Here is an 11,174-nt window from a genome sequence, read left to right as displayed (position 1 = left end):
AGTCTACTGAAGATAAAAGCATGGACAAGTTTTTCCAGATCCTGCTGAGACATAAGTCCTTTAACCCTTGATATATTTTTAAGGTGATAATAGGCTGATTTTTTAATTATGTTAATGTGGCTTTTAAAATTCAGGTCTGAGTCCATGACTACACCAAGATTTCTGGCTTTGTCTGTTGTTTTTAACATTGTCGTTTGAAGCTGAGTGCTGACTTTCAATCGTTCCTCTTTTGCTCCAAAAACAACCACCTCCGTTTTTTCTTCATTTAACTAAAATTAATCACATAAAATATACTCCCAAAAGATTTTTTTCTAAGAATGCTGCACACACCTAACTGCCTACATTTCAGCTTTAGTTTCTCATTCTGTCCTTTAGAAATATTCCATCATGTAATTTGCTGAAGGAGTGAAAACCTTGTTTCTTTTACTTTCCTCATTTACTTTCAAATTACACAATTTTCTCCTATAAAAGAGCTAACTGGAATTGTCTGTAACTGAACAAAACACCACCATTACAAAAATCTAGACCACCGCACCCTCCCTGAACATCACGGAGAAATCTCAGTTGGACAGATTCTGATATCAGCAGTTTTAGCATCACCGGCCACACCAATACCAAAATATGGGAAGAGTTTCTCAGTGAAAGTGTCTCTGTGAGTGCAGATGTGGGTCTTGTCTTCAGGGTTGTAGAAGGACACCTCCCCCCGGTCATAGTCCAGCTGGACTCTGATCCTCTGGAGACTCTTCTTCACTCTGACCTTCTTACCAATAACATCAAAATATTTTCCGCTGCGATGCATTAAACACCAGATTCCATATGTTGGTGTAGCACGTAACTCTCCCTTCCTCTCAACTGACTCTTTAACCAAACCCAACTCCCAGTCAAGATGGTTTCCCACCTCCACCTCCCAGCTGTGTTTCCCTGAGCTGAACCCCTCAGAGCCCAGAACATCTTCATAGTAAGTGCATCTCTCTGGATTGTCAGGAAGCTGCTGCTTGGTGTCTCCCTGTCTCACACTGGTCAGATCATCTGACAGATAGAGATTGCAGGCTGCAGTGTTTGGGTCCAGAATGACAGGACTGAAGTGGACCTCGTCCCTCATCTTCTCCCAGACTCTGAAGGACAGGTTGCCCAGATGTTTGGCCACATCTGTCAGCGCTCCTGAGACCAGCTGTGGATCTGACAGCGAGCACTGGACTCTGGCTCTGGTCTGAGTGGGTTTATAACTGCTGAGGAACGGCACGTTGTGTTTCTGCAGCTCTTCTTCAACAGCAGAGATACTGTCTGACAGAGAGGAGATCTGCTCCTGAATCATCTTCATCTCTCTGCTGATAGTCTTCCCCTTCTGCTCCTCTTCCTCCCTCAGAGCTGCCAGTCTGGACTCCTCTTCCTCTTTCAGGAACTGGTGAAGCTTGTTGAACTCTGCTCTGATCTGCCTCTCTGTGGACAACAGCTGCTTCTTGGAGTGTTGAATCACTTCATCGGATGTTTTCTCCACTTGTTTGTATCTGCCCCTCTTGTCCTGTAGAGACTTCAAGTCAGATTTCAGCTGCTCCTTCAGCTCACTGACTGCTAGTTCTATAGGAACCACCTTGTGACCGTGGTGGAGAGAAAACTCACAGACAGGACACACAGCTCTATCTTCATCCTCACAGAACCAATAAGGGACTTCTGGATGTTTAACACACACAACTTCCTTTGTCTCCTTTTCTTTTTCCGTCTCAGTTGCACAATGATTCTGCCTCTCAGCAAAGGAGTCAGCCAGTTCCTTCAGTGAAACATCGACTTCCAGGTCTTCTCTTGAGGATTTTCTTTTACAAATGGGACAGTTTTTGTTTTTAGCTTGTTCCCAGAACTTTTGCAGGCAGTTTGAACAGAATCTGTGACTGCAGCTCAGAGACACAGGGTCTCTGAAAGTCTCTGAACACACGTGGCAACTCAGGAAACTTTCAAAGAGAGCAGCTTTCTCAGCCATTTGTTGTCGATTATAAGACTCACCAACCTAATGTCCCTTCTTTTAAATGTTCCAAACGTGTTTGTTTTTTGTTTTTGCCGCAGAAGCGTCACACCTGTAAAGGCGTGTCAGCTACGTTTAGCAAAGTGGAACTTTAAGTTTCACTTTCCTAACCTGACGCGCGCGAGACGGTTTGTCCTGTGATGCGTGATCCTGCGATTCTCGCGAGAATCCACCTGACGTCCATCCTTTTACGCATCTGGCTGGTTGACGTTTTAGGCTGAAAACAAGTTTTTTGGGGGTAACACCATATGATATCGATTTTGGGTCAAAATCTTTATGTTCAGGGCTGGTTCAAAATATTATGCCTGGGGTTAGGGTTAGATGGATAGCACTTTATTGTCCGGTTATACGGAAATTTGTCTTGCAATACAAACACAACAGCAGTTAAAACAGCAGACTTACAAGTAGACAAATGTGGTAGGCCTATTAATATGTACTAAAATAAGGGGAAAATATATACATTTTGCTTCACACACCTGCCTACATTTCAGCTGTAGTTTCTCAATCTGTGCTTTGAAAATATAATGTATATTATACAACAAACAAGTAATGTGTTCCATCATTTAGTAACTGTATCTGCACATTTTCGTCATTTAGTTTCTAATTACATGATTCTCACCTATAAAGAGCTAACTGGAATTGTCTGTAACTGAAAAAAACCACCACCATTACAAAAATCGAATAAATCACTGAGACCTCAGCACCCTCCCTGGACATCACGGAGAAATCTCAGATTTTGATATCAGCACTTTTAGCATCACCAGCCGCACCAATACCAAAATATGGGAAGAGTTTCTCAGTGAAAATGTCTCTGTGAGTGCAGATGTGAGTCTTGTCTTCAGGGTTGTAGAAGGACACCTCCCCCCTGTCACAGTCCAGCTGGACTCTGACCCTCTGGGGACTCTTCTTCACTCTGACGGGCTTACCATCTCCATTTCAAACTTTTCCTTCAACATGCAGTAAACACCAGATGCCATATTTTGGTGAAGCGTTTGCCTTCCCCTTCCTTTCAGCTGACTTGTTAGCCAAACCAACAAGCCAGTAAGGATGGTCTCCCACCTCCACCTCCCAGCTGTGTTTCCCTGAGCTGAAGCCCTCAGAGCCCAGAACAGTGTCATAGTAAATGTGTGTCTCTGGATTGTCAGAGCAATATTTTAAGGTAGCACTGGAGACCACAAGGCAGCACAAGGCCTGGTGCTTTTCTCACGCAGTGTGCTTGTGTTACTTTGCTACTGTACTGTTAAATACTGGACCAATTTGTGTTGGAACTATTTAATAGTTGTTCATATTAATGTAATGTGTTAATGGTTGCCTTTTGCCCCAGATTGTGATTGCTGCATCAGTGTTTGACCATTTTCTAAATGTATCCTGCACCATGTTCAGCCACTGGAGGGCAGCATAAGCCAGCTAATGGTGGATTTATTCACCACTCTATCCATTCTACAGGATGTGGATAGATTTTAATATTCCTTATTATTACATTTATTCATTTATTATTTTTGTATTTCCAGATGTCTTTACACATTTTCATTACACATGTTGCTGTAACTGGAATAAAGTTTGTTGGAAAAGACTGGACAGGAATAACTGCAGCACAGCAGTGTCAGTGCATACAGTGTCCCTCACCACGTGTATGCATTTCTACATTTCACTAAACAGGTGAGTGGAGTTTTTCTACAACACCAACAGAAATGGAAAGAAAGAGAAGATAATGGAAAAAATAAAGTATTTTATTAATTAGCAATCTCTTTCCAAATGCTATAGTAACACAAAATAACAGGTCGCCTCTTAAGTGCTCAAAAATTAAATTTGTGTATTGAACATCACTGCTAGGGCTGCAACTAACGATTATTTTCATAGTCGAATAATCGGTTGATTATTTTCTCGATTAATCAATTAGTTGTTTGGTCTATAAAATGTCAGAAAATGGTAAAAAATGTGGATCAGTGTTTCCCAAAAGCCCAATATGACGTCCTCAAATGTCTTGTTTTGTCCACAACTCAAAGATATTCAGTTTACTGTCACAGAGGAGAGAAGAAACTAGAAAATATTCACATTTAAGAAGCTGGAATTAGAGAATTTTTTACTTTTGTCTTAAACAAATGACTCAAACTGACTAATCGATTATCAAAATAGTTGGTAATTAATTTAAAAGTTGAAAACTAAATCGATTAATTGATTAATCTTTGCAGCTCTAATCACTGCTAAACAACTGTATTGTTTGCAAATAAAACAACTGTGTGTCAACAGGGGAAAAAAAATAAAAAATATTCGACTTTTGCCAAACTGAAGGAACTGAACATTATATTTACAAAAGGTAACCAGTCACCATTAAACACAAGGAAGTCATTTTAAAATGTCAAAAGAAAACAAAGTGAGATGAGGCTTTCTGTGGTTATATGATTTAAAATTGAAGCCTTTCTTATGCAAACTTAAAGTTGTTGCTAATCATTTGAAAAAAGAAAAGTAAAAATATCACATGAAATCTACTTGTCCTAACCACATCCACCATTTTGCCAAGAATGCTTTACATGCCGAATACCTACATTTCAGCTTTAGTTTCTAATTTTGTGCTTTGGAAATATATTGTATATTATACAACAACCAAGGAATGTGTTCCATCATGTAATTTTCTGAAAGATCAAATTTTGGTTTTTCTTTTACCCGGATCTCTACATTTTCTTCATTTGCTTTTAAAATGCACAATTTTCACCTAAAAAGAACTAACTGGAATTGTCAGTAACTGACAAAAACAGAGAAATCTCAGTTTGACAGATTCTGATATCAGCAGTTTTAGCATCACCAGCCGCTCCGATACTGAACAATGGGAAGAGTTTCTCAGTGAAAGTGTCTCTGAGAGTGCAGATGTGGGTCTTGTCTTCAGGGTTGTAGAAGGACACCTCCCCCCGGTCATAGTCCAGCTGGACTCTGATCCTCTGGAGACTCTTCTTCACTCTGACGGGCTTACCAGCTCCATTATCGTATTTTCCATTATCATGCCATAAACACCAGATTCCATATTTTGGTGAAGCAAGTAACTCTCCCTTCCTTTCCACTGACTCTTTAGCCAAACCCACAAACCAGTAAGGATGGTCTCCCACCTCCACCTCCCAGCTGTGTTTCCCTGAGCTGAACCCCTCAGAGCCCAGAAGCATGGTATATTTGGTGCATCTCTCTGGATTGTCAGGAAGCTGCTGCTTGGTGTCTCCCTGTCTCACACTGGTCAGATCATCAGACAGATAAAGCCAGGGGTTTGCAGTGTTTGGGTCCAGAATGACAGGACTGAAGTGGACCTCGTCCCTCATCTTCTCCCAGACTCTGAAGGACAGGTTGCCCAGATGTTTGGCCACATCTGTCAGCGCTCCTGAGACCAGCTGTGGATCTGACAGCGAGCACTGGACTCTGGCTCTGGTCTGAGTGGGTTTATAACTGCTGAGGAACGGCACGTTGTGTTTCTGCAGCTCTTCTTCAACAGCAGAGATACTGTCTGACAGAGAGGAGATCTGCTCCTGAATCATCTTCATCTCTCTGCTGATAGTCTTCCCCTCCTGCTCCTCTTCCTCCCTCAGAGCTGCCAGTCTGGACTCCTCTTCCTCTTTCAGGAACTGGTGAAGCTTGTTGAACTCTGCTCTGATCTGCCTCTCTGTGGACAACAGCTGCTTCTTGGAGTGTTGAATCACTTCATCGTATGTTTTCTCCACTTGTTTGTATCTGCCCCTCTTGTCCTGTAGAGACTTCAAGTCAGATTTCAGCTGCTCCTTCAGCTCACTGACTGCTAGTTCTATAGGAACCACCTTGTGACCGTGGTGGAGAGAAAACTCACAGACAGGACACACAGCTCTATCTTCATCCTCACAGAACCAATAAGGGACTTCTGGATGTTGAACACACACAACTTCCTCTGTCTCCTTTTCTTTTTCCATCTCAGGTGAACCATTCTTCTGCCTCCCAGCAAAGGAGTCAGCCAGTTCCTTCAGTGCAGAGTTCACTGCTGGTTCATCCGTGGAGGACTTTGTTTTACAAATGGGACAGTTTTTGTTTTTAGCTTGTTCCCAGAACTTTTGCAGGCAGTTTGAACAGAAGCTGTGGCTGCAGCTCAGAGACACAGGGTCACTGAAAGTCTCTGAACACACATGGCAGTTCAGGAAACTTTCAAGAAGAGCAATTTTCTCCGCCATTTGCTCTGTTAAGTGATTTATTCTTTAACAACAAGACTCACCGAATCTCTGCCCCTTTTGATTTACAGATTACAATCCAACTCATGAGTGTGTTTATAGTAGAGATCCTTCGGCCTGTAATGGCGTCTCAACTCCGTTAATGGATGGAGAACTGAATACAGCGTTTAGATGGCTCCCGGTCATTCCTATGAAAGTTGTGAGGATGTTCTATCTGCAGTCCCGTATGCACAATTACGAATCCCACTATGGCCACGCCAAGACCCGCCCTACGATCAGCCTGATTGGTTGGGGTTAGGCATTTGACCATGGACGCCTGGCCAATAGTAGTGTGTGAATGCTATTGAAGGGCGGGTCTTGGCGTGGCCATAGTGGGAAAAAACATATCGCCCGCCTGACACACTCACCCTGACATGACTTTTTGGATTAATGTAGGCTAGTTACTTTAACCCAAACCATGATATTTTTTATTAGAAACACAATAGAAATTTTTCACGGCAGACATGTTGACATGTCATAGTAGGAAAAGCACAGGTGTATTCAAAACCATTAATGATGGCTGCATTCCACTTGTTGGAGGCCCTGGTATTGTGCATGCTGACTCACTGAAATAGCTTACTGGGGCACTTGATGGAATTGAGCCATCGTTAATGGTTTGAATACACCTGTGCTTTTCCTACCATGACAAGTCAAAATGTCTGCTGTGAAAAGGGTCCATTAGCGTTGGTGCGTAAAACTTACTGCGACCTTTTCGAGGGAGGGATCACGTGGCCTCGGCGTGTCCTTTAAGTTTCACTTTCCATACTTTTTTTTTCTTCAAATTTGTCTTTATTAAATTTTAATTTCTTTTATTTCACATACAAAAAGTTACACAGTAAAGCTTTAAGGGGTCTTTTATTTGTGCAAAACATTTCCTCTTTGAATACAGAGTAGCACATAAGACAACAAGAAATCTTTACATCTGCATTGTACACAACAAAAGTGTTAATGATAAACATAAATAAATAAAATAAAAAAGTGTACATGACCATGAATAACTCTTAAAATCAGTTCTCCAGCCTCCACCATCAGGCCAGTTTCACCAGTCTCTCACTGGCCTCCCACAATTTTTTTGCCACACCGGCATCTCTGGCGAAAGGACGCAGAGTAGCTGGTCGGCAGTCGACAAAGTAACCCCCGCTGTGTTTGGCAGCTTCATCTGACACTGCACAGTAGATGACAGTCTGAGCTCCAAGCTCACACGGCACAAAAAACATCCACATGATCACCTGCATCAGCATCCGGAACAGGATGGAGTAGTGGCACGTCCAACCACTTTGGACAAAACCTTAAACAACACACAGAAGCAGAGATATTACAAGACAAATATATATATATTTTTATATATATATATGGTGTCAATATATATATATATATATGGTGTCAGTAATGTACTGTACATACTTTATGTTGGGGGTGGGCAATATGGTTCAAGTCTTCTAGCGTGGAATTTCATATCTTGATTTAAGTATCTTGGGATATTATTGTAATAAATTGAATAGAGAAAACATTTATAAAATAACCAGATAGGAATATCTGTTTTTTGGTTAATCTTGTGAATTAAATACAATAAAACCAAGGTTTTAAGGTACTATATCACATTGATGCAAACATTTCTTTAAATAAATGCAATATTGTCATCAAGAAGCCCTAAAACAACCACACTGACTGTTATAAAGAGGAAGCTACCTCAGTGTAAACACTAAAGAAATGTCTGTTGTTTTTTCTATATATATATATATATATATATATATATATAGCCCAACCCTAATAATTACATTTTAAATAAAAAATATGTTGATTGTAAATAAATATTTACAATATCAATAAAGAAATATACATATAAAATACATGTATTGATACAGCACCTATTTAAAAACTGTTTACAAAGTCCTTTATTTAAAACAAAAAGGTATAGCTGTAGCTAAAGATTACTTTCTTTATTGATTATTTTCTTTATTTTTTTGTTCTAGAAAATGTAAGGAAATAAAAATATCTGTGAATTTAGCATTACATTTTGTTACATTAAATGTCTTTTACAGTAACCTGTTTTGTAAGCTTTTTAAGCAAAGAAGGTGGATAGGGTGCACTGCACATAAAACCCAAGTTGGGAACCGCAGCATACAAAGCAACTCCTCTTACCAGGGTGCACAGCATAGGAGGTCACTCCTTTCCCTTCAGTGATGCGGCCCACTTCCTGACTGAAGTAGATGTTGGCCAGCTTGCTGCGGCAGTAGGTGAAGAAGGGCAGCAGGTTGTAGTTGAGGTCCTGGAAGTCCAGTTTCTGGTATTTGTAGCTAGAACATGTGAGGGTGACCACGCGGCTAGGGGCACATTCCTTCAGGCGAGGCAGAAGCAGATTGGTTAGGAGGAAGTGACCCAAGTGGTTGACGCCAAAACACATGCTGAAGCCGTCGTCCGTCCAGTCAAGGACACTGGGCATGCCTGAGGAGGGGGAAGACAAAGGTGGAGAAAACAGAAACATGGCTTTTAGTAGGGGTGAAAAAAATATATATATATATCGAAAATTGTATGTATTGTGATTTTTTTTTTGCGACTATATATAAAACGTTTTTTTTCCTAGATTCAATTCTTTTTTTTATTCACCTAAATATTTTCCATTTATACAATACCGCCGACGGTGACTACATCATATCCGTTTCCGGCAAGTGTGACATGTCATGTAGTTCTTTACAAATAAAATAAATGTCAGACTGACTGACATGTGATCTGGATTCCTTTTAGAAAACAATTAGTTTTTTTAGAAATGTCTCTATATTGTCTCTAGAAGTGTATTATTCAACTTTTGTTTTTGTTAAAGAAGGAAAACGAGGGCGCCTGGGTAGCTTACCCTGGTAGAGCAGGCGCCCATATATAGGCTTACTCCTTGACGCAGCGGCCGCAGGTTTGACTCCACCCTGCGGCCCTATCTCCCCTTTCATGTCTTCAGCGGTCCTATATAAATAAAGGTCTGAAATTCCCCAAAAATTATCTTAAAAAGAAAAGGTGGAAATCAAAATCGCAATACTCGATACTATCGAATCGCAATACGCAATAAATGAAAATCGCAATACAAATCGGCACCCATGTATCGTGTGAGAAATGAATCTGGACAAAAGCATATCGTCCCAGCCCTAGCTTTTAGCTTATGTTGCTGCACAATTTGTACAGTATACAGCACACTCTATGCTTAGACCCTTGCTAACCAAAAAAAATCAACACATCTTTAAAGGTCCCATGGCATTTATGAGGTTTTTAAACATTAATAGGAGTTCCCCCAGCCTGCCTATGGTCCCCCAGTGGCTAGAAATGGCGATAGGTGTAAACCGAGCCCTGGGTATCCTGCTCTGCCTTTGAGAAAATGAAAGCTCAGATGGGCCGATCTGGAATCTTCTCCTTATGAGGTCATAAGGAGCAAGGTTACCTCCCCTTTCTCTGCTTTGTCCGCCCAGAGAATTTGGCCCACCCATGAGAGAGAGACATCATGGCTTTCAAACGAGCAAAGTGGCAGTTGGTCAAGGCCACACCCCCACCCTCCACCTTGCCCCCCCCTCTCTCCTCCTCAGTAGCTACAGACACAGAAATGGCACATACTAAGGAAAGTTCATTGTGGGACTGGCTCTAGTGGCTTTAGTTCTGCACCAAGGCTGAATTATAGGAAAGAGACTTTAGATACAGTATTAGAGGACCACTAAGGCCTATATAAAAGCATCCAAAGAGCACCATGTCATGGGACCTTTAATGCAATGTTAGCTCAATCAACTAACTGCTGGCCAATCTAAACTTCTAACTTAGCTCTTCAAAAGGAACACATTTTCTCTCCTTTCTTTCTTTGGTGACATTGTTTCATGTATCAAGAGACTTGCATGTGGTTGACACCCTCACCTGCATTATTAATCAGGATGTCAAGCCTCTTCTCTCTCTGGAGAAAGCTCTTACAGAATTCCCTCACAGAGTGAAGGTTGGCCAAATCCAGCTCCATGTAAAGGACGTTAAGGCTGTGACTCTTAAACTTGATCTCCCTCACAGCCTTCTCAGCCTTGTCCGGGTCTCTGCAAGCGATGATGACACGGGCGCCTCTCGTTGCCAAGGCAACAGCTGTCTCTTTGCCAATGCCAGAATTCCCACCTGCAAAAAATATGCAGACAAAAACAGTAAATTCATGTGTCGGTGTGTCAACAACAAAACCACTATACTGTTCGTTGACCTGTCAAAGCAGGACTACATTATCCCAGAGAGGCTGAAGTTTCTTTAAAACACAGTATACGATTTGTGAAAGCTTTATTTATATTTGTGAAAATGCAATAAAGGGATATTTGACAGATTTTTTTTCTTCTTTTTCTTACATGTAGACCACATACTATACCTAGCTAAAGTTGTCAAATCAGGACTACATATTTACCACAGAGAGAGAGGCAAATTATTCTTTAAAACAGTTTCGGATTTCTGAAAGCTTTAATTCTATTCTATTTGTAAAACCAGACGTTTATTTACCTGTAATAAGAACTGTTTTGCCATCAAGTCTTTTCAGGTCGGTGCAATACCTCCTCTTTTTCATCCATTTCAATATGAAAAAAGAAACTAAAGACGCGATAATTGTGTAGAGAAAGTACATTTTCCTATATTGTATTATAAGCAGCTACAGTAGCTAACGTTACTGATGCTGCTGGCTATGTGAGCCTGGAGCTAACGTCAGCTAACGTTAGCTTGTTAACGTTGGTTGACTAAGAAAAACGTCATTATTTCTCCCCCGACTGTTCCTCCCTTCTGGTTCTTGTCCCGGTAAACGTGGTGGAGACGACCCAGGACGAATTCAAGAAAACAGAAGACAGTTGTTTGATTCAATTTGACAATCCCCCTTCCATTCATTCGGAGTCCCTTTACAGGGATCCGTGGGATACGAGTGACGTAATGCGCGCTGCGCATGCGCCAAATGCTAAAAT

General features: G+C 41.1%; 3 protein-coding genes across 3 annotated transcripts; all 3 read right to left on the bottom strand.

Moving 5' to 3' along the window:
- Window positions 1-218: 218 nt before the first annotated feature.
- LOC120561480 (nuclear factor 7, brain-like) lies at window positions 219-2,119 on the bottom strand. Its single transcript, XM_039804654.1, has one exon. It carries the CDS (start codon window positions 1,973-1,975, stop codon window positions 548-550), a length of 1,428 nt encoding a protein of 475 aa, XP_039660588.1. The 5' UTR covers window positions 1,976-2,119; the 3' UTR covers window positions 219-547.
- A 2,185-nt stretch (window positions 2,120-4,304) lies between these two features.
- LOC120561479 (nuclear factor 7, brain-like) lies at window positions 4,305-6,421 on the bottom strand. The gene has a single exon (XM_039804653.1). It carries the CDS (start codon window positions 6,193-6,195, stop codon window positions 4,741-4,743), a length of 1,455 nt encoding a protein of 484 aa, XP_039660587.1. The 5' UTR covers window positions 6,196-6,421; the 3' UTR covers window positions 4,305-4,740.
- Window positions 6,422-7,067: 646 nt separating this feature from the next.
- Window positions 7,068-11,154, bottom strand: si:dkey-174n20.1 (uncharacterized protein LOC796174 homolog). The gene is made up of 4 exons (XM_039804196.1): window positions 10,726-11,154; window positions 10,117-10,359; window positions 8,374-8,676; window positions 7,068-7,519 (listed from the first exon to the last, which is right to left on the bottom strand). Exons 1-4 carry the CDS (start codon window positions 10,844-10,846, stop codon window positions 7,260-7,262), a joined length of 927 nt encoding a protein of 308 aa, XP_039660130.1. The 5' UTR covers window positions 10,847-11,154; the 3' UTR covers window positions 7,068-7,259.
- Window positions 11,155-11,174: the final 20 nt, after the last annotated feature.

Source organism: Perca fluviatilis, chromosome 6, assembly GCF_010015445.1.
Source record: "Perca fluviatilis chromosome 6, GENO_Pfluv_1.0, whole genome shotgun sequence".
Taxonomy (NCBI): domain Eukaryota; kingdom Metazoa; phylum Chordata; class Actinopteri; order Perciformes; family Percidae; genus Perca; species Perca fluviatilis.
The sequence above is the reverse complement of the archived record's forward strand: the minus strand, read 5'-3'. Positions and strand labels throughout refer to the sequence as shown.